Source organism: Prionailurus viverrinus, chromosome C1, assembly GCF_022837055.1.
Source record: "Prionailurus viverrinus isolate Anna chromosome C1, UM_Priviv_1.0, whole genome shotgun sequence".
Taxonomy (NCBI): domain Eukaryota; kingdom Metazoa; phylum Chordata; class Mammalia; order Carnivora; family Felidae; genus Prionailurus; species Prionailurus viverrinus.
The window spans coordinates 2,536,265-2,562,776 of NC_062568.1; the positions used below are offsets into that span (position 1 = coordinate 2,536,265).

General features: G+C 42.8%; 1 protein-coding gene across 10 annotated transcripts in view; it reads right to left on the reverse strand.

The window, feature by feature from the left end:
* The window catches only part of DIS3L2 (DIS3 like 3'-5' exoribonuclease 2), a 350,479-nt gene that overhangs the window by 184,394 nt on the left and 139,573 nt on the right, over positions 1-26,512 (reverse strand). For 9 of the 10 annotated variants that reach the window (XR_007154750.1, XM_047870804.1, XM_047870806.1 and 6 more), the window contains 2 exons: positions 11,969-12,069; positions 6,929-7,176 (listed from right to left, as the gene is read on the reverse strand). Coding sequence is in view for 9 of the 10 variants with exons in the window: in XM_047870804.1 (XP_047726760.1) it covers positions 6,929-7,176; positions 11,969-12,069 (349 nt within the window). In the remaining variant the exon portion in view is untranslated. Of the gene's footprint in view, positions 1-6,928; positions 7,177-11,920; positions 12,070-26,512 lie in introns of those variants that run through there. The other variant, XM_047870814.1, reaches the window with a different exon arrangement.

Genomic DNA, 26,512 nt, shown 5'->3' on the forward strand with positions numbered 1-26,512 from the left:
TTTTGTTTGTGAAACATACTTTGCAATGAATGTTAACAAATATTTTAAAAACAATATTTTAGACAAATATACACCAAACCCTTAATAGTGATTATTTCTGGGGGTGAAATTCTAGAATTTCTTTTTTACTTTCAGTGGTTCGTGTTTTAAATAATTTTAATAGTAAATACATAATATGTATATATTTCAAAAAATTCTTTAAATTTTTTCTATTTTTGATATTACAATAAGTAGTTTTGAGATAGAAAGCTTTCCTCATTAATTTATTTAAAAAATGTTTTTAATGTTTATTTATTTTTGAGAGAGAGAGAGAGAGAGACAGACAGACAGACAGACAGACAGACAGAGCGTGAGCGGGGGAGGGGCAGACAGAATCCAAAGCAGGCCCCAGGCCCTGAACTGTCAGCACAGAGCCTGAAGCAGGGCTTGAACCCACGAACCCCAATACCATGACCTGAGCCAAAGTCACACACTTAACTGAGCCACCCAGGAGGCCCTCATTAGAGTAATTTATAAGGATTACCACCTCAATACTTCTCACTCACCAGGCTCCTTCACAAATACTGTTCCCATTCACAATCAATGATATTACAACTGCGTCCTACTGTAAAATTAATCGGGACAGTGCTGAAACAATATTCCTAACTTCCTGTAGTTAATAGGTGGGGGTTATGTGTGCACGTAAGAATTTTATATAAAGCAGCATTAGGTCCAGGTCATGTTCAAGTGAAAAGCTTATTGAAGTAAGGGACCAGCTATAGATATAAGAAATTAAGCAAGAAAGTCTCTCAAATTGGCGTCTTTGCCTTAAAGAAAATAGGGACACTGAACAGTCAACGTTAGCGTTCTAAACCATTTATCGTCCTTTCTCTATCACACATTCTTATAGAGTTTGAGCCTTAAAACTAGGCCACACACAGGAGGCCAAGCCAGACAGTCTTGTAGTGATTATCCCTCAAATAAATGCTCTCGTGCATGCTGGCCCATGTTGGAAACTCCATGCAAACAGGTACAACGATATCAGATCCCTGAGAACCTTCAAGTGGAGCACAAATATCAGCTAGACCTGAGCCCAGAAGTTCAGTAACAGCACACAGAAAGGAAAGTGTGGCAAATACACCATGTCTTTGGCTGTATATGTTACATATTATTTTCTAAAATCAGGAGAAGAGACGTTATTTTCCATTTTTCTGGCTCATCAACACGACACAGGAGAAAACAGCAAGTAAGGAATGGGGACTTTAGGAATGTGGGCAGGTCAGTGAAAACAGACAACGGAATGTGGAAAAGAAGAAAGGCTCAAAAATACCACATGATTTTAGGGAAGACCCTGAAGCTTGAGACTGAAGAGCCAAATGTCAATGTGAAGGGAGCAAAGAGGAGGATGCAAGCATTTAAGGACTTTAAGAGAAGGCTCACGGTAGCTAAGGTTCTCTCCTACCTTAAAATAGTATTTTCGAGAAGAGGCACTAGCAGTTGAGGATGAAGCTGACAACCACGGAAGAAGTGTTAATGACCGCACACAGCGCGAGGGAAAGAACAATTTGGCACCAAAGCCTGGCTCAGAACCACTGTCGTCCTCCACCCCTTTTGCCTCTGCTCCGCTCTGACCAGGATGCTCTCGATGTTGAAGACCCAGCTTTTTCCAAAGATGGTCCTTCCAGGCCACCAGGTGGAGCCCAACAGTCACACAAAAAAAGAGCCCCTTCCTCAGCCTGATTTGCGTTTTGTCTCTCAGCCAGGGCAAGTGATACTGTGCCCCCACCCCGGAAAGGACTTAGATAAAGTCTAAGTTTCAAGTTCACGGGATTATATAACTCAGCCTCTTCTTCAGAAGAGTCTTCAGATAAAGAACATACTCTTGATCAGGTGAAGTACTCCTTTCGCACAGAGGGAAAGATTAGACGGAGCTATTTTTCAATTTGCTACTCTTGTAGGCTATGCCTCAATGAAACTAATTTCTCCTGTTTTTTTTCTACCAACCTAGTTACTATCTCAGTCTCCTACTAAATACAATTTAGTATAATTTAACGACCATCCCCCTAATTTAGATCCACCTTATAAGAAATTCAGTATCTGTCAAACTGAATGGAATGTTAAAGGATATTTGTTTCCGACAGTCCACAAATATATATTTCTAATTGGTAACTGGCACTTTACTGGTCAAAGCTGGGAGATGAAGATACCAGAACAGATCACCCGTCCCCCTGACCAACCACTTCCTCCTCTTCCACATGTGTCATCGATCAGAACTTCTTTCCCTCCCTTCATCTCACCCAGCCACTCTCTCCAATGGAAGCTGCTGTCCTTCACTCTCATTAAAATGAACAGCACCGTGACTCCTTCTCAATTCCTCTATTTCAATAGCCTCCCATTAAACCTAGACAATCCCAAGTTCAGCCCTAAATTTCTCAAGCCTGCTATACCTGCACTGACCTATTTATTTTTCCTCCTCCCTTAAAGCTACCAAAGTTTGCTAGAGCAAGTAACATAAACATGTCTGTTTGCTCTAGGTCAGTTCAAGTTCTATATCTTCATTTAGTCTAAAGTGCTGCCACGAAACACTACCACGTTCCTCACAGTAGCTGCTCTAAAACTTTTCCATTTTCTTCAAGATTTATCCTTAAATATTCAAGAAGAAGAACCATAACAAATCTAGAAGAGAGTGACCACAGTATCTCCATGCTATGACATCCTGGAAGGGAAGGCTGTGATTATAAACTCTAGACTTTAGGACAGGAGATTTCACAAAGGTCTGAGAAAATATAGGCATGAATTCCACTGCAGGACTTTCTAAAGGGAAAGATGATTTAAGAGGGTTGGGAAGCTCTTAAAACTGTAAATCTGATTACATAATTACAGATCATTCCAGCGAGGAAGCCACTGTGGCTTTTTAAGTATCTTGGACAAAAGCCTAGTACTAAATAGGAAAAGTATTAAATATGTTGTGATGCATAACAAAAAGCAGTGATCCCTCAAAGCCAGCAAGGGTTCACTAAGAACGATTACCTTCAGGTTTTTGCTAGCATTATAGGATGAAGAGTACAGAAAATGTGACAGGTGTGATGTACAGAAGTAAACAAGGCTGAACTGAGATGTCTCATGACAGTTCTGGGAACAAGATGAAAAATAACTTTCTAACACCCAAAGGCCTCCAGTACTGTAATAGTCTTCGGGCTGTCCATCACAGGAGGCACCAAAGTGGCACGAGGGGTGCCAGAGAGGCAATGCTTACCCGGAAGGGGGCACCAAGATTGATGGCCTCCTTAAGGCCATTGAACCAGCCAGCAAATGTTCACTGAGTATCCTTGTCCTAAAGGAACTCATGGCCAAGTAAATAACTTTCATAAGCAATTACAATACAAACAGGCCAGAGTGATAATAACAGTAGTATTACAGACTATGGGAGCACCCAGGAGGGAGGAATCAGGGAACATTTTTCAGGTAGACAATGGAGTTAAGTTTAAAAGTGGAGTATTTCACTAAACAAATAGCCGGGAGAGGAGAAAGCCACTGCTGGGAAAGGAAGCGTGGTGTGTAAGAGTCTGGAGCTACAAACACACACAGCCAGCCTGGGAAACAGCAAGCAATGAGGCATAAGAGAAGGGCATGGTAGGAGCTGAAGCCGCCCGCAGTGCACTGTGGTTCAACACCATTGCCATCTCCCCAACGACACTCAAGTCAGAGGTCTGCAAGTTCATCCACAGTTCTGTCCTTCTCATTCATGCCCCATTTCTAATTGGTGAGCACATCTAGGGGATTTCACCTCCCTTATCTCCCCTGAATCTTGTCACTCCTTTTGCTTCCTTCACTGCAACCCATTTACTCCAGGTTCTCCCCGTCTCCTCTCTGTTAATATGATAGATTGTGAGGACTGCTTGCCTTCGGTCACGTCCCCTCCTGTCCACTCCAGACTCTCAGACAGAGTGATCTTCCAGCAAAGGGGCTTCTGTTCTCTCAGGAACAATCCTAGATTTCTCCCTTCACCCACCTCCTCTAAACTTCCCGAAAACGACTTTATTCCTATATTCCTATATCCTTTATTCCTATATTCGACTTCATACGATAATTAGAGGTCAAAGAGACAGGCCATTCAATCTGTTTACTTTATCCCAGAGACTCAAGTCCCACACAGTCCCTACCAATTGGGCGGTGGGCCATGGGACCTTGGACCACTACCTCTGGTTAAAACTACTGATCAGGGCAAATACCTGTCTCAGGCTAGACTGATAAGATTTTTCTACCCTAGAAATTCTGTATCGTGACCTAGACTTCAGTATGTGACCTGCAGAGGACTGGCAGTACCACTGGGGGCTGTGTAGGCTACTGACAGGTAGCTGGCTGCTGTGTAGAGAGAGGCAGAACAATCCAGCTCACGTGCAGACAGGGGTACAGAAAAGATGCCATGTGGTGGTGGGACTTGTCAGGGTCGTTGAGAGAGCAGCTGTGATTCCTCTGCCACCTTGTGAGTTCTGAGATCCTCACGAGGCCTGCCTCCATTTCCTGCCCTTGGTTTTAGGAGAACCACCAGTTTCTCATACTAATTTCCACTTTTATTTAAATTAGCTCAAGGAGGATTCCATTTCTTAGAGTCAAATTAATCCTATGACACTTATGTACAGTCCCTCTGCGTTAGGCTATTGTTTCTTTGAATAAAAAAAACCATACCCTGTTTACCGTTGTACTTCTCACACAGTGACTTACACACAGTTGATCGACACCTGTCTCCTGAACTGAATTTAACTGCAGAAGAAGTAAATGACTTTGGACTTAAATAACGGGTAGCAATTACACAGACAGAAGAAGTTCAAAACTTTTACGAGCAGAGTGCAGGGGCAGGGAAGAAATTCAGAGGGAAGCCACTTTGGCTAAGCTCAGTTTTCAGGCATAGTTTCTGGGGAAGTTAACCACAAACACTCACATCCATGGCAAGTACTACCTTCACACTCCTGGTCAAAACCTGGCAAAGATGAGAGAGGAAACCCAGGCAGTCCTAGCACAGCATGCTCTGATTGGGAAGCCTTGACCTTAGTTCCTAAAGATCAGTAGTGACAGCCAGAGCGAAATGGCAAAGGCGGGACCCCCACCAGGCCCAACAGCTGCGGCCCGCACCCCTCAGGAGAGACACAGCATCTGAGGACTGTATCATGAAAACCTACCACATTTTCTTGCTTTCTTAAGATAAATTTTCTCTTCTTCACAAAGATCTTAAAAGGCATATTTACAAAATGACAAATTCTAACGTCTTTATACTAAGTTTTCCATCTAAGTATATTCTTATTTTGAGAAGTACATGATTAATATATGGCTATTATTTTAAAATGGTCTTTCTTTACATTCAGCAAATATTCTTGCTGCTTCAAAGGCTTGACTCCTTTTTCAATTGTAATTTACCCACAAGGAAAGAGTTCTTGATGAAGTAATGGCTCAGCTGTGAAAAAGGAACCTGTAAGACCATTCCAGCAATAAGAGAAACTCACATCATAAAGATTTCTTGACTACACCCATACAACTCGATAACTAAGGAAGTAGTCCAATCAAGTGTACACAATGGGATATGACAGAAAGGCAGATAAAAGACAAGGCTGGATTTCCCGCTGTGATGGGAAGTCTTCCCTTTTCGCTGCCAGGCAGAGTGCAGCCGGCACAATCAACAGGGGCCAGGTGGCGCAGACATTATCAGGCCATTTGGAGTTGATGGTGAGAAACTGGCAAGCCTCAGAGAAGGGCTAGTTAGGACTCAAGGGGTTGACGTCACTTCTGGATAATGAGTTAGGCATAAAAATGATATTGCGATCACTCAAGAGGAAGAAAACCAACGAAAAGAAAGTACAATTGTGTCTGAGTGGCCCTGAGATCATATTATTCACATTGATCTCCATATCACTGAAAAAGTGGCACAGGACAGTATCTCTTAAATGGCATGGGGTGTGACACACGGATTTGATTTGGCTTCCTTTGCTAGGCATAAGAGGCTAAGGACAGAACAGATCCAATGAAAGTGGTACATTGTGGCCATGCCTTCAGTGTTGGCCCTCATAACCACAGGACACTCCCAGAAGGGCCAGTCCCGTACAAGTCAGATGACTAACAAGCAAGTCACCAAACTGGCTTAGAAGTAAGTGTGAGAACAAACTTTTCTAGCTTGTACACCTTTATTTTTATTTTGTGTGAAGCATAAACCGGGCTCCATCCATAATAAAGGGCTAAAAATATAGCTAAAATTTATCATTGTTTTTCTTTCAAAATGAATACAGTTGTAAGAAAACAGGTACAGCATTTGATCAAACAGCTGGGTCCAGCAGTTTCTTCAGATCAGAACTGTTCAATTGGCTACCCATGATGATCTCTGACTACATAATCTACATTTAAGTTAGATTGGTTCCCGACAGCTTCCATGAAAATAGGGTACTCTTTCCTACTTACGGTCAGGTAATTTAATTCTTAATGCCCTAAGTTAAACCTCCTTAGGATCAATACCAAAAAGCACATCATTAAAATACACCTTCATGTTTATAATATAAAGCATGGAAGACTGGGGGCCTCTGAAATGCCTGGAATTTTGCATATTTTAACACTAGCGTCTAAAAGGAGGAGTCTGGTTGCTTGATGCAATAAATTCTTTGGAGTTCACAAGTACAAACAGGATTCATGACATAATAGGAAACAAGGAGAAGCTCAGAATGTGCTTATATTTTGTGCCCCAAACCAAAAATAAAGTGACTGCCTGGCAATTCAAGGAACCTATAGGTGACCGGTCAAGGGGGTAGCTAAGAGAAATTTCTGAAAAACTCGGACCCAAATATGCCAAGTACCCATGTTTTAATCAAGAAGTAATAATTAAAATACACAAAAAAAGTTTACCAAAAGGCTACCTAAACCGACTTCCATCTGGGATCTGTGGTTTTTCTTGCCAAAGGTCACCTACCCCAGGGCAAAATTGCTGTCCTCCTTCCAGTCCACGATGCGGCAGATGAACAGTGTGTTGGCATAATCTTTAGGCCGGGTCACAAAGTCCTGGGGACAGTCCTTGAGAGGCACATAAATTCTAGGCACTCGGTGGTCCGAGGGAGAAAACAGGGCATATTTCCTAAACAGTTCACTGTTCTTATCAGCCAAGAGTTTGAGAAAGCCCGTTGCTGCTCGGGAATGTTTTTTGTCCAAGATGTAAACCACCTGAAAACACCAAAGATAGAGTCAGATGTTGTTTATCTACAGCACTGGATAACAGCTGGGAGAAGTCAGCAGGATATTATTTGGTCAACTAGCTGGGCCTGCAGTTTTTCTAGGTCCAAATGAAGTGCTGCTTGCTGAGGCTCCGTGACTAAGTAATCCACGTTTGAGCTGCAACAACTTAAGGGTCCAGTGAGCATATTTATCCAATGAAAACTATGCAACACAAGGATGAATTAGATGGAAGTGTTTTTATAACTGAGACCTACGTCTCAAGGACATTCGGAAGACTCCAGAAGGGAAGTATGGCTCCGAGTAACTGCTCTGCATTACATTTTCCCCGCGTGAACACAGCAGTTGCTTTTTTAAAAATGTTATTGAATATAAACAAGGAACTGGTCTTTAGTATGCCTTTTGAAGCTGAAAACCTTTAAACCTTCCTTCTTTCCAACATTAAACCCACTCTCTCATTTCACCAGGCAAAGACTCAGGCTACCACATCACTACAAGGACAGACTATTTCCACCAAGAGAGAAGCATTCTTGAAGAAAGTAAATCCCCTCACCCTCACCCACCCTGGGACGTTCTTCTTCCTGAAGTGTTCCCTCCACCCCCCACAGACATTCCGCGCTTTGACCCCATTCACTGGAAGTATTCGCCAGCGTTCCACTTTGACCCCAGAGCACAGGTTCGGACAGCTGTTGAGCCGGCTGCTGCCCTTGTTCATGTCTCAGACTCCGTTAAGGGCATTCAGCCTGTCCAGGGAGAACCTCCAGCCAGTCAGTGTGCCTCTCCTCTGCCCCAGACACACCTGGCTGCCGCCCCATAAGGCACCTGTCCTCTCGTCCAGTCTCAGTCCCACGATAGGCTCTACATTCTCCTGACTCTTCCTTCCCCCTTGGAAAACACCATTCTGTTTTGAACAAGCTCTTGTGCCCTCTGTCCAGAGTCCTTGACCTGGTCCTCGCGTCTGCTTCTCTGTCACAAGGACTCTGTCTGTCCCAGGCCCTTTGGACAAAGGTTGCTCCTTCTCCACACACAGTCCCTCAATGAGGCATCTTTGTTTTCCTGTGCTGCACAGTCACACCCAGACCATTTACTTTTCTTGCCTCGTGCATACACCTGCATCCTTTGATGGTTCCGGCTGTCCCCTTCTTGTTACTGTCATCCATGGACCTCCTAGTCACTCTGCAACACCTGGCCTACATTTCCAGGTGAATGACTCAGCCAAGATCTATCTTGTCCTTACAGCCCCCGTATCTCTTCAATGCTGGTGGCCTTCCCTTCCGTTTGATTTTAGCAACTCATCCTCATGGCCTCAGCATCCTCTGGGACTGATCCAGTCCTGACGGTCTCAGACTGACCTGCCTCCGGTTCCCTTATTCTTCTGTGCCCCTCCATGACTTCTTCACCACTTCAAGACCACTAGCGCCTTAACCCTAGCCTGTTGTCTGTGTCTGTTTGCTACTTCTTAGGCCTGAATCCCTTCCTACCTCTGAGGGACACATCACCTTCTGTCACTTCTGGTCCTCTCACCACCGTCGTGAGATGCCTCACCCCTCTTGCCCTTTCCACTGCACCCACCCTAAAAAATCCTCAATTCTGAGACAGTTCAGCCACTGCTATTCTCTACTTCAACACAAGCTACCGAGTCCGTCAAGACAGAATTACAATGACACAGATGGATACCATTACATACTCATGTTATACAATTGTTGCTCTAATCTCAAAATCTCTAGTATTTTTTACCTGTTTCCTGTCAACACAATCTACAAGCCCCACTCTCTTGGTGACCCTCTCCTTCTAGGACTCCAATTATTTGAACGCTGAATCTATTGTACTGCCCCACAACTTCCTGAAGCTCTGTTCATTTTTTTCAGCCTATTTTCTTTCCGTCCAGATTGGGTAAATTTTACTGATCTGTTCCCAAGTTAACTCATTTTATGCTGAATCACCTCTGCTCTCCTACTGAGTTCATCCTGAAAGGATTTTATTTCTGTCTGTATCTTTTAGTTTTATAACTTCCAACTTGGTTCTTTTTTTTTATAACTTCTACCTCTTTGCTGAGATTTTCTATTTTCTCATTTGTTTCAAGAGAATTTCTAATTGTTTTTTGACTGATTTAAAATCACTGTCAGATAACAGTAACATCTCACTGTTGGCATCAGTTGTCTCTCTTCAGGCACGTGACAATGTCCTAGTTCTTGGTATAATGAATGATTTTCTATTGTATCCTGGACCTTTTGGATATTATAAAAGGAGATTCAAGGTCTTATTTAAATCTTTTAGAAGGCAGGCCACTGTGTCTAGATGTAGCACACGGGGCCTGGACTACTCTTGTGGGCTGTAGTTCCAATGATAATTTAATTTTCAGAGACTGCAATTCTCTTTTTATTCTTCTCCTTTTTCTTTTGTTGAGAGAAAAAGAGATGCAGAGTCAGAGGGAGTGAGAATCTTAAGCAGGCTCCACGCCCAGCACGGAGCCTGACGCAGGGATCAATCCCACGACCACGATGACCTGAGCTGAAATCAAGAGTGGGATGCTTAAGCGACTGAGCCACCCAGGCGTCCCTTTGCAGTACTATTTTGGTATGTTTCGTTGGCATGGAACCAGTGGGGCTCCGGCGGGTCTCTGCTGGTACTGCCTGAGGGCATGGAAAGAACTTCCTCAGGGCTGGCCACCTGGACTCTCTAATATGGATTAAGAACAAATCCCAATCTGTGTCCATGCAGAGACAAAGAAACTTCCCACTTACGATTTTTGTTGTGGTAGGACCCCCTTTACCAGTGCCGCCCGACCACCCAGTGTCCCTGGGTAGGAAAGTGGCGTCTCAGACCCATGAGACAAATGAGGATAAAGGTTTCCTGGACCACACACCTGCTGTGGCAGGATCTCCTTTAATGGTGTTCTCCAGCCATCTGCTACCCCGGGATGGGGGGCAGGGAGGAGGAAAACCTCAGGCCCAAAGAGACAAAGAGGCTTCCGGGGCTGGGCCACTTCTTTGGCAGAACCCCCATGCCAGAGCCACCCAATGTCCGGTGTCTCTTGGTCTTCTTGGGAGAGAAGTCTCAGGTATGGCAGGGAAGGGGAGCCTTTGTCCTGGCCACTTATTGTCAGCAAGGCTCCCACTCAATCCCTCTTACAGGTACTGTCAGGACCGCCTGGTGTTGCTGGAGGGACTCCTGCTAGATCTGAGTGAGGAGCGAGTCTGCCTGGGCCACCTTCTGTGGCCAAGTTAGATCCAGAAACACTGGGCCCAGTGTCCTTCTGTTGGTGGAGAGGTTGTAAAGTTCTCTGCTGCCATGTTGTTCTCTAGTCTTTGAGGCCCTAACTAGCCTGCCTTCCTCTCTTCACCTTTCAGAATTCATCTATGGTTGCCTCTCGTTATTTGCCAGGGTTTATAGTTACACTAGTGGGAAAGAGCAAGGAGAAACAAGTCTATGCCGTCTTGTCTGAACTAGAAGTCCTTGCTTCTTGTTTTAATATCTGACAGCATGGGAAATGTATGAAGCAGTTTGACATCAGCTGTGATTCATACATCAGCTGTAGTAGAAATGACTTGACCACAGCATAAGTTTTGCATACAAGTGCTGTTTTGCCTTGTGATTTTAGATTGAATTCACTGAGAAACTATCCCCCCAAAACAAACCAACCCAGCAAGAGAGAGGGTACCATTGGGGGGCAGTAGCAAATTGCAGAACACAGGTTCCATCTACAGAGGGCTGCCTGTACTCAGCTCTGACTACAGTAACGTAAGAATGTGGCCCAGTGTTGCCGGATGTTTTGTGTCGTCAAGAGAAGCCAGAAGTCTGATTCTTTCAGTAAGCTACTTAGTCAAAAGTTTTAAATACTGCACAGGTCAAACAAAACACAGGTTTGTAAGCTGGATCCAGCCCGCAGGTTTTCGATTCATTATGATCTTCCATACCTAGCATGTTGCCTGTTACACGGTGAGTGTTCAAAATGCTTATTAAAATAGCCGGGCAGGCAGTTGAGGGTAACATATACGTGACAAAATTTAGAAATGTCCTCAGGTCAATATGCAAGAAATACCATCCTAACCGATTTGCCAGATTGAGTGGCAACACTACCACCACAGGTTAAATGTGCTGAAGGATGCCTCGGGTGGAGAAAGCCTCATGCTCACTACCACTCACTGAACCACCTGTTCCACCATGAGCTGTTTGCACAGTTAGGGGCAGCTGGGGTTGATCCCATATCCGAATATGCCACTGGCATATATAATTGAAAACTAAAATTGAATTATGCAAAGCAACAAAGATACGATGCAAAAGCAATTTTTTTGTGTCTATAATAACTAAATTGAATACTTGAGAAAAACTAAAAAGGACACTAAAAACTTGCTTTTGAATGAGATCTGGACATGACAACATTAAAAAATATGGAGCAAAAAAACTGAGAATCTAGAAGGAGTCTACACTCACATTGCTTCACTAGAGCCTAAATCCTCATTCCACTTCACATAACCCAAACTGGAAATCAAAGATGTCACATTACAAGTGTGGTTTAAGCAGAAAAAGATAACATAAAACTTCAATAAACAAACCCACGCACAAAGAAAAGACTTTGGACCTTCATCCAAACACAGACAAATCAGCACATACATATATACTTAAAGTTATAAAAACATTAGCTTTTTATGACTCCTTGCTTCCACTGACTTTTCGGATTAACTGACCAACTAGAGTCCTAACTGAATCGTATGAGAGACCTTTGATAGGTAGCTCAGGTGACAGTCATTTGGACAAGTGCAGAAAATCTGTATGCAATGACCTTTGCTGATCTTTGCAGAGACTTCTCTGATAAAACTCTTGTGTCCTGTGACATGGAGGTGCTCTCATCTTTTGTGACGGGGGCATCGGCATCTTCTTTTCCTAAATTAAGGAGAGAGTGAAAGAGAAAGGAACCAGTTAGATGCATATCTATTAGGCATACGGAGTCACGGAGTTTTTAAGTCCAGAGCACCATTTACTCTCAACTACTCATTTTACAGAAAAGGAAACCCAGGCCCACGGTGGTTAAGGGTCTTAGCTAAGGTCAGTCACTTCACCAACCTGCATGAATGCTCTTACTCAGCAGGCCGCATTTGATCTATTTAATGTTATTCGTATGCTAAGTGTCATATAAGCGGGAGTGTCAAACTATGTTGACTTGAACTAAATCAGCTGTGTCAAAATGCCAAACAAACTAGACGTGAAATACTGCCCCAGCCCACAATGAACAGAGATAGGTTAATTTATTATGCACATCTGCTGAAATCAAAATAAATGTTAACTTTTAAAACTACTTTGATACCAGCCATAACAAACAAAATGGTGGAAAATAGATTATATTTATTAAATAAATAAATAAATAAATAAATAAGCCAACCCTAATTTTCCTGGCTTTTCTTAGTGACATTATATAAAGAGTAAAGTATTTAAAGGCTTTTAATGTTTAATTTCCTTTCTTAAGAAACTTATAAAATGCACATTCACCCAAGAAACTGAAACCACATCTCCCCAATAAAAAGAGAGAGTTAGGCTCTGTACCAGAAGTATTAAAACCACTCATGAACAAATGCAGCAAATTACACACTTCTGAACATTTAATATCTTGTATTTTCATGTGTTACTTTGGAATTCCCCCACTAAATATCTTATCCAACCTTACTGGAGTTTCTGGATTCTAGGGGTCACAACAAATTCATGTGGGACCCACTGCAGATAGCTAAGAGGGACTTGCACTTATCATTTAGACATTACCAGGGCCAAAATAAATAAATAAATCCTTTTCAGGGCTGGCTGGTTCTTAGCAAAGGCTCAACTTAAGGCCAATTGTTAGCATTCTGGGCATACTCTGGAAACACTGACATGATCTGACCTACTGGGGCTTAAGAACGATCATCTTAATCAGCTTAATGATCAGCTTAAATGATCAGCTTTTCCATCTATGCTGAAATATACCTACCATAGTGCCCACGGAAAGCAGAATTCTCATTGTTTTCTAAAAAGAAAAAACAAACGAAAACTTTCCCATTGTGGATCACCCTGTCCATCAGTAAAAGAGAATATTTACCTTTTATTTTAGACCATAGTTCAGGATTATAAGATCATTAGATGTTCCCAGAACAACATCTTTTATATTCTTGGGGAGAAAAAGAAAACACACACACACACACACACACACAAGTTGTTGATATGTTCCATAACATATCTTGCCGATGTGTTTTGCAGAACAAGGTCATTCAAGAAAGATTAAGAGGTTGGGACTACCAACAAACCAGTACACTCTACCTAGATATCTGCTATCTGAGTTAATAGTCTCAAGAGTTGGCAATCAAGACAAGTGAGGGGTCTTCTCAGGCAGCCCAAATCCTGGGCATGCAACTTTCTGTCATAGTCGCTGATGCTTCCAACTTAAAATGACTGTTGCCTTATATTCCACCCCAACAACAAGAAAGTCTTCTGTTCCAAAGGTTATGCCAGGTTGCATCCAGAGAAAGAAGGCAAGCCATGGAAGTGAGCCCAATCATGATTTTCAGATACCACCCCTGAACATGACCTTTTCAGGTTCTGTGTTCATAAGGAAGTCCTGACAGAAATAAAGCTTTGTTCAAAGATGCATTCTAATAAACTGAAGTTTATAGCCCTGCAGGAGAGCATCACAGATACGTTCAATGAATGTGAAGAAACGCAATGCCAGGTTAGAAGAAAGGTGAATCACCTTAATAGGTTTCCAACAACTACGTCTTGCTACGCTAAATAGCAAAGTTGTCAGTTTAATGAGAGAACCTACTGCATTGTTTAATCACAAGATTCTTCATTTATTCATTTATTCCATGTGTATTTATTGAGCAAGGGGCATTAAGGATTCAGTGGTGAACAAAAGAAATATGGTTCCAGCCTTTACAGAACATTTAATGTATGAGTGATATTCGAATAAATAACCACTCGATAAATATAAAGTTATAAACTGTGATGAAGGCTAAGAAGGAAAGAATAGTTCCAAGGAGGAAGAATCCTCCCAATATGCAATTTAGACAAAGGGGTCAGGGAAAGGCCCTGTGTGGAAGTGACATTTAAGCTGAGACCTGAGGATGGTGCGTACAGGAGTGAAGAAGGGGACAGAAAACCCCAGGTGGGAAATGGCACTTGGGAAGAGGCAGACAGAGGTGGGAAGTTCTGGCACAAACAAGGAACAGAAAGAAGACCGTGGAGCCAGAATGGAGCAAGCCCAAGAATGAGCATGGCAAGGGATGAGAATGAGAGGTAGCAAGAGTCAAGTCAGCTGGGGTCTTCTAGGATTTAAGCATCCTGAATTGAAACCTAAATACGGTGGGAAACTGGCTAAGGATTTTGCACAAGATGACACTGCCCAAGGTAGAGTTCAAGCAAGCTAAGAGTGGAACTAGGAAGGCCAGTTAAGGGCTACCACAGCAGTCCAGACAGGCGAGGACAGTACTACGATGCAGGTACTGCAGATGGAATTAAAAAGAACCACCTAAGACATATTTTGGAGTGGAACCAATAGATTTTGATGGTCACCAGATATCATTAACTATGAGAAGTGAAGGACTATTTCCATCTTTCTGACATCGGCAGCTAGGTTGATAGAGACATCAACCCGGTACAAGAGACATTTCCCTGGTACAGGAAAGACTAGAGGAGTAATTTCTCCATGAAGAAATTACTAGAATAGGACAGGCTGGTAGTGCTCACAAGGGTAAAGGTTTTGCATCCCCATGGCCTTCAGTTTTGTCATAGTGAAGGCAGAGGTGGCCCGTGCATTTTGTGGTCCCTTCTAGTTAAAAAAAATTCTAGAAACTAGTGACTACCAAAATTCTTCATCTAAAAGAGAGATTTTTCTAAGAAATAGATATAGTACACTAACAATAGCCCCCAAGAAATACTCTAGGAAGAAAAAGTCTAATCTCTTTCTATAGATAATCTGAAGCTTCTATTTTAAACATTTAAAAAATAAAAATGCCATGGCTTGGTGGGGTTGGCATTGCCACTTGACATCTATCAAGTGCAAACCCAACACCTGGTTTTGGTAAGAAAAATGGTCCTGATTTGGTCTTCTCATACATAAACAACAAACTGACAAGTCTGATGATAGTTAATGTTTTACAAACACATCAAAAGGTTTTCAGATGACTTAACTATAATGCCAAGTGGGGCAATGTGAAGAAAAAGGCAAGGAACTGGGCAAAAGGAGTTTCAATGTATCCATTTAAACAAGTGACAAACTGGCAGACCCAATCTTTTGTCATCTCTTGACAAAGGGCCACAGAAATTTACTATTTCCAACAAGAACTCAGTGAAAACTGTGATATGTATGAAATATGAAAATATTTCCCTTCAGATCTCTCAAAATCAAACAACCAGGGAAACTTATTTTATGGGCCCCTCTCCCCATGGAAACCTAGAAGCAGCAGGACAAGTCCTCCCAGGGGCAAGGAAACATTCATGTTATAATCATTTGCTATGCTGCAAGTTTGCCAGGGATGACATTGATAGTCGTCCCAGGACTCACATCCAGATCTTGCCAAGCCAAAGCTCAGGGGCACCGATGAGTTCCCTCCTTCACAAATTGCAGCCCAACCAAGTCTCTCACTCTGAAATAAAGCTAATGAACTGAGTGGTGCCAGTTTTCACAGCATGTTCACACACATTACCTCATTTGCTCCACACCACAACTTCATTTTAGTATCATCAAGGACACGGGAGTGATGAAGAGGCAGGGCCAGTCGCTGACGTGCAGGGATCCTGGTGCTGACTGTGGTGACCAGTTCTCCATACAAGCAAGAATCAGAACATCATGGGAAGAGCCATGAAAACCCACATCAAGATATTTAAGTAGCTGGAACCAACTGAAATGCTGAAGTCAACCCAGTGAAGGTCTTGAACATCTGCGGAATATCAGGCACTGCAAATGGCCCTGTCTCTGTCCTCTGAGAGCTAATATGCTAGAAATGAGACAAAGATTCAAATAGTGAAAGTACATGGTGCTGGTAACTACTGGTAAGCAGTGTGCCCAAAGGCAGTGAGAAGGGAGCCAGGCAGCTTGACAGTAAACCTGAGTGAAACTGGCAAGACTGAGTAGGAGCTCGTTAGATGGATGGGCATAGGGAGCATTCCAGAGAGGAAGAGAACATGTGCAAAGGCACACAATCAAGAATAAATTGAGAAGGAGGAAGTTTCTATGTATCTAAACAAGTTGCAGGAATCAGACCACAAAAGGCTTTATGTGATATGCTGAAGGATATGTATTTTATGTTATAGAAATGAAAAGTTATTGAAAATTTTGACAGTAATATAATCAGAGTTATATTTGATGAGAGGTCAATGGTCAGTCTGTTGCTCCTTTGAAGCGAATCTGTCATTTTCTCTAGCTGCTTTTATGATTTTCTCTTTGCCTTTGGTTTTCTTGGTAGTTCCTCTTGATGTACCTAAGTCTGGATTTTCAAAAAATTTTACTTGTAATCACAGGTCATCTTAAATCTGTGATTTGGTATCTCACCTGTTATGGAACATTTCAGCTACTACCTTTAAATTTCATTTTGCTTATTTCTTTCACTCATCTCCTTTTGGAAGGAGCTTTAACTTATTTAGACCCTCCTCTTCTGTGTTTTCTATTTGTCTCCCCATGCTATACTCTGGATAATTTTTTCTTACTGCCTTCCACTTTGTTAATTTTCTCTTCAGCTTCATCCAGTCTTCTGTTAAATTTGTCCATTGAGGCATTGTTCTTTAAACTATGTGATCAAGGGGCGCCTGGGTGGCGCAGTCGGTTGAGCGTCCGACTTCAGCCAGGTCACGATCTCGCGGTCCGTGAGTTCGAGCCCCGCGTCGGGCTCTGGGCTGATGGTTCGGAGCCTGGAGCCTGTTTCCGATTCTGTGTCTCCCTCTCTCTCTGTCCCTCCCCCGTTCATGCTCTGTCTCTCTCTGTCCCCAAAATAAATAAATGTTGAAAAAAAAAAAATTTAAAAAAAAAAATAAATAAATAAACTATGTGATCAAAAACACTATACTTTTCCTCATCCACTGAGTTAATTTCATTATGGTTATGTTTGTCTCTAGAATTTTTATTTGGTTTCTTTTCCAATTTGTTTTGCCACATTTCATGGTTTCCTACTTTTTGTAGATATGTTCAAGCTTATCTTTTATTATTTCTTTAAATACAGTAGTTTTTTACAGATGGTGATGATTCCATTATCTGTTGACATTTATGAAGGGCTGTTTCTATTGTTTATGGTTGTTGATGGTTCTTGCCATTGGAGTATGGTTTCCTTGGGTGCCTGGTTATATTTATGCACTGATCACTGAATAATTTGAGGCCTAGGTTGAAGAAACCTTCCTTTGGAAAGAACTTCCACTTGGTTTTGCCAGATACCTGCAAGCATGCCAGCCCTTAAACCAATTCAAGATTGGAGATTCCTTGGTTGACCCAGTCAGTTTGAAGCCAGACTGTAATTCCACCTGTGAGCTGGTACATTTCAGGTCTACCCTCACTCACATGGTGTAGCCCTTTGATGTCCCACCTTCTTGTGAGACCCCAGCTGCTTTATTTCTGTTCCCCACCACTGCTGGTCAAATCTGCAGTTATTGCCTGGGTTCCCCATTCCAGTTTTAACCTGGTAATGCTTGTTAGCTCTTTAATGCTCTAAGTTTTAGGGTTTTTTTTTTTCACTTTACTCAAATATTTTTAGTTTCTTCAGTGGGCAGAAGTGTGTCTTAATAACAGCCCACCATTACTATTAACAGAAAGTCCCTGGGATTTGTATTTTACAAATATTTTTCAGGTAGCAGTGTAGAGCATAGTTAGGGACACTGATGGGGTAGGAACAGGGGAGGGGGCAGTGGTGATCTATGCAGGAAACACAACAGGGAGGCAGTAAGGAAGCTCCTGTGATCGTGCCTAATGTTACATAAGACAGAAGCACAAGGGGTGAGAGAAGAGGCTGGTACTCTCACACTTTTTTTCTCAGCAACTCCATGAAGGAAGTATTACTATTTTGATTTTTAGAGACTAGTAATCAGCAGTTCAAAGGTAAAGTAACTTCTCCCAGGGTTCATTCAAGAAAATGGTTAGTAGAGGGTGAGTCAGGACCCAGTATGACTCCAAGTCCAGCCACCACAGTTGAATGAGATCTGGAAGAAAGATAGGTACATGTGGGTGGGTTCCAATGAGGAGGGGAGGGTTGCCAAAAATTTTATAATTCAGTTATAGATAGACACTGATGCCAAGTGATAAATGGCTCTCCATATAATTTTACTGCTTCCACCCATACAGATGATAGAGTAGTTAAAAGCATGAGCTTTGAAGTCACAAGACCTAAATTCAAACCTAGGTCCTGTGACCTTAAACTATGTGGCTTTGAAAGAGTTACTCCTTCTTTCTGAATTTCCTTCTTAGGAAATCAGGAACAGTTTCCATGATTTATGTTTATAGGTAGTGCCCTGGCACAAAGTACAATAACAAAAACAGAGATGTTAGATACTATTAATATATTGTTGTTGTTGATATTATTATTATTATTATTATTATTATTATTATGAGCTGTTGCAATGAGTTTGGAGTGAATACAACCCTGCTATCCTGGACACAAAAGACTGCACATGACTGGTGTACAGGACGATGGCAACATTATAAAATGGGCCACATTTCCTCTGTAAAATGTAACCAATCTTACAGGGTTAATGGGAAAACTAAATGAAATTAATGTGTGTAAAAGTGCTATAGTGGCTAAAATACAGTACACACTAATTGCTATACAATATATATTTGCATTACATACACTGTTCTGTACGCTTGGTGCCTTCAATGTGCGGTAAGGGGAGACGAGAGCTGGCGCTATGCAGGCAGACAGAGGCCAGGTCAACATGAGAAGTGTGGATTTTATCCCAAAGGCAATGAAGAGCTATAGAAAAAAGTAGGCGGGAGACTAACATGACTTACGCTTTCAGAGGCTCACATTGGTTGCTATGTAGGGAGCAGATTTAGGAGAAGTGAGACTGGAGACAGAGAAGCCAGTTGTTAGCTGGTTACTGCAATCAATCAGACTAGTGGCAGAGGGGATCGAGGGTTCTATATAGAGAGGTACTTACAAGGCAAGACTGACATGATTATTTGGAGCTAGCGGGGAGCTGAGGGAGGGAGGTCATATGGGGCAGAGTAAGAAATGGGGAAAGCTGCCTTAATTCCGTAAACAGAAGTTCTCAGAGTAGAGGTCCCGGACCAGCAGCAGCAGCATCACCTGGGAACTCTTGGAAATGCAAGTTCTCAGGTCCCGCCCAGATCTACTGATTCAGGACCTGGGGGCGGGGAGTGGGGGCAGCAGTCTGTTAGTACAAGCTCCCCAGGGGGTTCTGATTCTGACTCACACTAAAGTGTACGAGCCACGCTACAGACAAATGGGCTATGAGCCACCACAGGAAGAGCATCCACAGGCAACCAGGAGGCAATGGAAGTTCAGTTGGGACTTAGTGAGTCTGAGGTGATCTGATGCTTAAGAGAGAGTCTGGGCTGGAGATGGAAATGAGGGTGTCCCCCGTGTACCGAAGGCAAATGGATAAGTGCGCTGGCCTCTTCGGAAATGGGTCAAATTAGAAGGGTCAAAGCAGGGAGAAACACCAATATTTAAGAAAGCAGAAGTAGAAAAGCCTGCAAGGAAACTGAGGTATGGTCAGGGAAGTGGGAGAAGAATCATGCTAATGTGGGGTGAGAGAAGAAACACAAAACAAACAAAACAAAACAAAATCAAGCATTTTAACAGGGAAAGGATGATCAGCAGAGTGGCCTTAGTAACAAAGTCACAGGCAACCCCAGTAAGACTAATTTGAAAGAAGGAAACAGTGAAGTCAGAATGCCGTGCGCAGGGAACTAAATGAAAGGTAAACTGAGGAGATGAGGGTGTGGACCAAGCTCCGGAAGTCTGACCACAAAGAAGTGGAATAATACAGGGTGGTAGCTGTAGGGGTAGAGAGAAATTACAACATGGTTGCTGCTTTATTTTTTTAAGATAAGGGAGTCTCGGTCACAGTTAATTGCTGATGGGAAGGAACCACTACAGAAGGTGTGGTTGAAGAGGCCACAATTAGGAACAGGAGGGGGCCCTGGGCAGGAAGGGATGGGATCCAGAACCAAGGGAAAAAGATTAGCTTCAGGCAGCTTCAGGCAGCAGGACAGAGATGCCACCTTCTCTGTAAATGGAGGAGGAGACAAGCCATCTGTAAATACGGTGGCTGAAAGCTGAGAGGGACCGTGGAGGGTGGGCAGCTTTTGTTTTCTCTGAAACATGTAAGCCAAACTCCTCTGCTGAAAAGGGCTGGAGGAAGTGGAGGGTATCCACTACCTTCCAAGCTGGCTCCACAATTCCAGCGGAGGATCAAATGCAAATGGCATCCCCAAACAGTGGCCCTGAACATGCCAGGCACTGTGCTCTGTGCATTCAAAATAAAACTAGGAACTCGCTATTAAAGCACCTACTGCACACATCTGGCACTGTGCTAGGTGATTTACCTACACCACCACATTTAGTATTCTCCAATAATCCAATGAGGTAGGTGGGTATTATCATGCCAATTGCAGACAGAAGAGAAATGAGGCTCACAAAGATCAAGTAACAGGCTTGCCCACGGATACCAGCTGGGAAGTGGCAAGGGCAGGATTCGAACTTAAGTGTCATGAATGCTGGTACCTCGTGCTCTTCCCATGATGCCATACAACCTTCAGGATCCTCACAGGATTGATGGAAGTGAGAACAGAAAAGAAAACATGATTTTGAGAGATCTGCCTGAGTGATAAGACACTGGGAGAAGTCTATCAACTCTGTTTGGGGCAAATTTTGAGTTTGGGATGACAACGGGATATAATTATGACAATATCCTCTACCCAAGCTGGAGATGTGGTTCTACATCTTGGGGTAGAGGCTGGGAACATCAATGAGATGATAATGTCTGAGAGCAGACAGATGGGTCGAGGCTAGGGAAGGAAGGACTTAACAAATTAAAAGGAAGAACAGATGAACAAAAGGAAAGTTAACACTCAAGCATTAGGAGGGGAAAAACCCCCTCACTACCAATTTTTCTATATTGTTCTCATCTGCGGACCGGTGACAGGTTAAGAAAAGAGGTACTCGTCATGGCAGGATTTGGTCACCCTCCATATCAGGCTGACCATGCAGATGCCTTCATGTTCCTGAGTTGGAGCCGAAACCTTAGATAGTGTGGCTTTCAGGCCCAAACCTGAGTTTCTCACAGGGCCATCTTCTCAGATGGAGCTCTGCACGGATTCCCATTCCAGCTGTGAACTGTATTAATTACATCATCAACACTCTCCTGCTTTTCCCCAAGCACTCTCTGCTCCAAATCTTTCTCTTGCCCAGGAGAAACCACTTTAAAATTTTTCTCCACTAAAGCTTTAATTGGCTTTTAGTTTCATGGCTCCCCAAAGACCCAAAATGTAGGCACACAATGTAGCTGGCTTTAACTTACTAACTCTGCATCTTTCCCAGCAGACGGATGATTCCTTCAAGTTTAAGCTGACTTTCATCCGAGGTTTTCTTAAAGGGGACAACCTTTCCATCTGATTATAATGTGACCATTTCAACACGAGAAACACAGTGTTTACTAAAATCAAACTGGTGTTTATTTACTCGACCTCTAAGGTCCATCAAAACTTCAAGAAATGAAAAAGGTGCTAAGTTATCTTGGAGGGTTAAGTGGAGACTGGCCTCAAACATGGGAAGCTAGACTAGATGAGTTTTGCTGTTTTCTGAGTCTTCAGTCCCACATATATCAAACATATATCTCTCTTATGCCCCAAGCCTCTTAAAGTACATGAGATATTTTATCCTACTGAACATCTCTCAGATATTCCCTACTGAATGGGAATAATAAGATCCAGCCCACTGCTCGGGCAAAAGGGAAAGAATTAAAATGCTGCTTCTCCAAGAGCCAGTCATCTTTATCAATTCACTTGCTATGACCTGAAAAAGGCATGATCACAAAGTGATCATTAATAGGCAAAAGAAAACAGTTTGAAGAAGAAGTTGATTTTTACAGACTGCCTCATTATCTGAGATCCATCAGGCCCCCTAGGAAACAGAACAATGCACCACTCAAAAACAGCTAATGTTTGAAGCATCTCTGACGGAAAATTGTTTCTCCTTAATAAGGTAACAAGCTCTAACTCTAAATGCAAATCAGACTAATGTGGATCACCCCAGCCAGGTTATATAGACATGAATGAGTCATTGCTTTTGATGCCAAATTGGTGAATCTGAAGGTTTTATAATGGATCCTGTGTGGCTGCTGTGGACCCAAAGGACTCAGGTGTTAAGCAGGAGAGGGACCTTGGTCCTTCATCGGTTTCGAAGAAGGAAAAAAAAGGGGGTCTTCTGCAGAACTTTTGCTTAATGTAAGACTCAGTTCTCAGAGTTGCAAGGGGATGAAAGATAAGCAAAAACAGTTACATAAGGGGAGAAAAGAAAATATCCAACCATAATAAGATCAGTGATGGAACACAGACTGAAAAAAAAGCAGCTATGAAGAAGAATCATAGAAGGGAAACATCGCACATTTAGTTGGAAGAAATAGGTAACGGAGGAAACATCCCGCAGTGAGCAGACTCTAATATGGCCCCCACGGATCCTCGCACCTCCTGGGCTACACATCTGTGTATAATCCCCTCCCTCCGAGTGTGGGAAGGGCCTGTATCTTCCTTCCAGCCAACAGAATGTGGCAAAGATGATGGGCTGTCACTTCAATGACTGGGTTACATAAGACTGTCTCTTCCATCTTGTTAGCAGATCCCCTCACTGGATCCAGTGAAGCCAGCTGCCACATAAAGAGGCCCATGCAGCAAGGGGCTGAGGCAGCCTCTGGCCAGCAGCCGGCAAGGACTGAGATCTCAGCCCAAGAGCCCACAAGGAACTGAATACGGCCAACAACCACATAAGCTTAGCCTTCAGTTGAGTGACACCTTGATTATGGCCTTGTGGGAAACTCTGAAGCAGAGGACAGAACCAAGCCATTCCCAGATTCCTGACTAAAGGAGAACCTCGTATCCTATACTCACGACACCTTGGACACCAAATGTATGGGTTTTCCACACCAAGCAATTCCCTAATTCTCTGGGTGTCCTACAATTTAATTCAATTCAGACACTAACTACCTAGAGTTAGTACAGACCTCACAGGTCAAGGGTTCAGTCCCACAAGACCACCCCCAACTTCAGACACCAAACGTACGTAGTGGGTCTCTAGGTTACCCACACTTCTGAGTTGGCTACATATTGGGGGGCGGGGGAGAATTCCCACGACCCACTCCTCAGGTTCAATAATTTGCTATAAAGGCTTAAAGAACTAAGGGCAACACTTAATGTACGTTTACTGCTTAGAACAAAAAATATAATAAAGGATACAGACGAATAGCCAGATGAAGAGGCACACAGGGTGAGGTCTGAAAGTATCTGGAGTGGGGTGCACTACCCTCTCAGCATGAAGATGCATTCACTAACCCAAACCTGTGAGTTCAGAAATTTTGACGAGGGTTTCATCCCATAAGCATGATCAATTATCACTCAACTGCCAGCCCTTCTCCCCTCCCTAGAGGATGGTGGGTAGGGATGAAAATTTCAAGTTTCTAATCATGGCTTGGTCTTCTGGGTAACCAGTCCCCATCCTGAAGCTATCCAGGGGTCCATCAAGACTCACTTCATGGAACAATAGACACTCCTATCACTCAGGAAATTCCAAGGGATTTAGGAGCTCTGTGTCAGGAACTGGGGTCAAAGACCAAATATTAGAACAAAAGATGCTCCTAGCACCACTATCACTAAGGAAATTCCCAGGGTTTTAGGAGTTCTGTGTCAAGAACTGGGGGCAGAGGCCAAATATATATTTCTTATGATGCTACACTGACCCACAGAAAATGCAAGAAAATAAATGTTACTTTAAGCCACTAAGTATGTGGCAATTTGTTACACAGCAATAGATAATTAATACACGTGTAAAATGACAGCTGAAATTTGAAGATTGGAGGGATGATTTTCACAGGAGATGGATAATTAGGCAGCATTCACGGCAAAAAAAAAAAAAAAAAAAAAAAGAGGCACAGATGCACAAAGGCAGAGGAGGGCAGGGAGTATTTCGGACCAATACGAAGTCCAGCTTGGCTGGACCTAAGCTCTGAGTGGTAGCTGCAAGAACATAAGCTGGAGAGGCAGGCAGGAGATCCCTGGTGGGCAAGAACAGCCAAAGAGAGCCATGAGAGGTCATCACTGATATGGGATCTGAGAACCTCTGCAGGAAGACTGATTGGACAACTATTGTTTCAAGAGACAACAGGTTTCAAAAAAAAAATGGGTTTGGAAATGCCTATAAAGAAATGCTATGCTTTCTCCTTTTTAAGATACTTTGCCTTCCATTGCCTCATTTGATTTCTGCAAGAACCTATGAAGTCAAGGCGGGTATTTATTATGAAGGTCTTTACTTATTTATTTATTTATTTATTTATTTATTTATTTATTTATTTATTTATTTAACATAAAAGGAAAATGAAACACTAAGAGGCAAGAATGACTAGCAAAACCTCTTGCTCAGTACTTTTTCTCCTAGTAAGAGTGTTGCCACATTTTGTTGAACTCCCCCTTCCCCGGTAGAGATGCCAACAGGCCTAACCAGATAGGTTTGGGTCCCGACCCCAATGGACCACAGAGAGCCCAAGGAGTATTTGTACCTGGAATGGCAGGTGCAATGAGACCTGGCTGGACTGCAGAGTCAAGAGTGCTAACAGTCTAAACTGCAGAAGCTGGCATCAAGGGGGCTTTGAAATAGGAGGGTCAAAAAGAAAGTCAGAGCCAAGGCCAAGCCTCTCAAGTTCATACTTTATTGCTGCTTCTGGCTCAAGCAAATGAGTCAGAGCTGAGGGGATGGGCCCAACGGGGGTCAGCTAACTGGGAGCAGAGGTGAGAGACTTTACTGTGTAGCTGAACTTTTACTCCGGGGGCTAGTGAAAGGGTATACAGGGGTGGGAGGATGGTTCCACTTCTAGGGATGGGGTGACTCATTCACTTTTTTTTTAAGCAATATCTGAAAACCAGGGATAATCTTCTCCTATAAAATGTTAAATAAGATCTGTCTTTAATGGTGGACATTCTATACCCAGAGTAGGACAACTGTCAGTTCTCTCTCCCCATCCAGAGCCACATGTCCCAGTTGTGTTTTTTTTTTCAATAGGCTTAGTTGGAATCTTCCGCGACAGCTTTTTGTGAATCTCAACAGATTAGAGCTACCACTACTCTATTAGGCAAAGATTTCCCTCGACACGGTTGCTGCATGACTTAAAAAACCTAGTTGATAGTTCTCAGTGGAGAAAGAGCATTATTTAGAACGATCCAAAAGGGAAGTCAATCCCAGTAAGATGGACCTGCAGGCATATAATTCTGTGTGGTGGCAACAAAAGGGTCTCTACCCAAACAAACAAAAAGGATCAGGAACCTTAAGGAAGCAGGTTAAATGCTACGTTACAAAAAGACTTCATCACACAACTGAATAAACTTGGCATATGCTGGCCAAAGGGATGACTTGGGAAGATCTACTTGAGTGGGCCTTCCCTTCTTAGAGTCTAAAGACCACAAAACTCACAGACAATAGTGTCCAGAATCCCAGGAAGCGGGAAGTGGAAATGAAGACATCATCAGTCACCATCTGTAACTGATTCTGTTTCCCAGTTCAATAAATATCAAATTCAACTTTTCTCCTTCAATTCATTCTCATGCAAAAGAAAGAGGTCCTCTGTGAATAAAGGTTGATTTTCAATAATTGTGAGAATTCATCTTTTTAAATACAAATCATCTTAATTATTTGATACCCACTAAGGAAAGAGAGGCATCCCTTCATTTCAAAAATACTCATCACTTCCCTCTTAGTTCCATATGCTTTTCTTTTCCTCTTCTTCTTCTTCTTCTTTTTTTTTTAATGTTTTTTTATTTTTGAGAGAGAGAGACAGAGCATGAGCAGAAGAGGGGCAGAGACAGAGAGACAGAACTCAACGCAGGCTCCTGACAGCACAGAGCCTGACGCGGGGCTTGAACTCACAAACTGTGAGATTAAGACCTGAGCTGAAGTTAGACACTTATCTGACATAGCCACCAGGCATCCCAGTTCCATGTGCTTTTCTGTTAGGTCTTGTACAAAGCTCTCAAATATCAGTTACTTCCCAACCTTCAACCATGTCCCTGAGTTTTTTGTATCTCCTAACTTGTGCTTGGTTTTATAGGCCAAGGACTACTTCTAGTCATTCCAACTGTGGGCCATCTACTTGATAA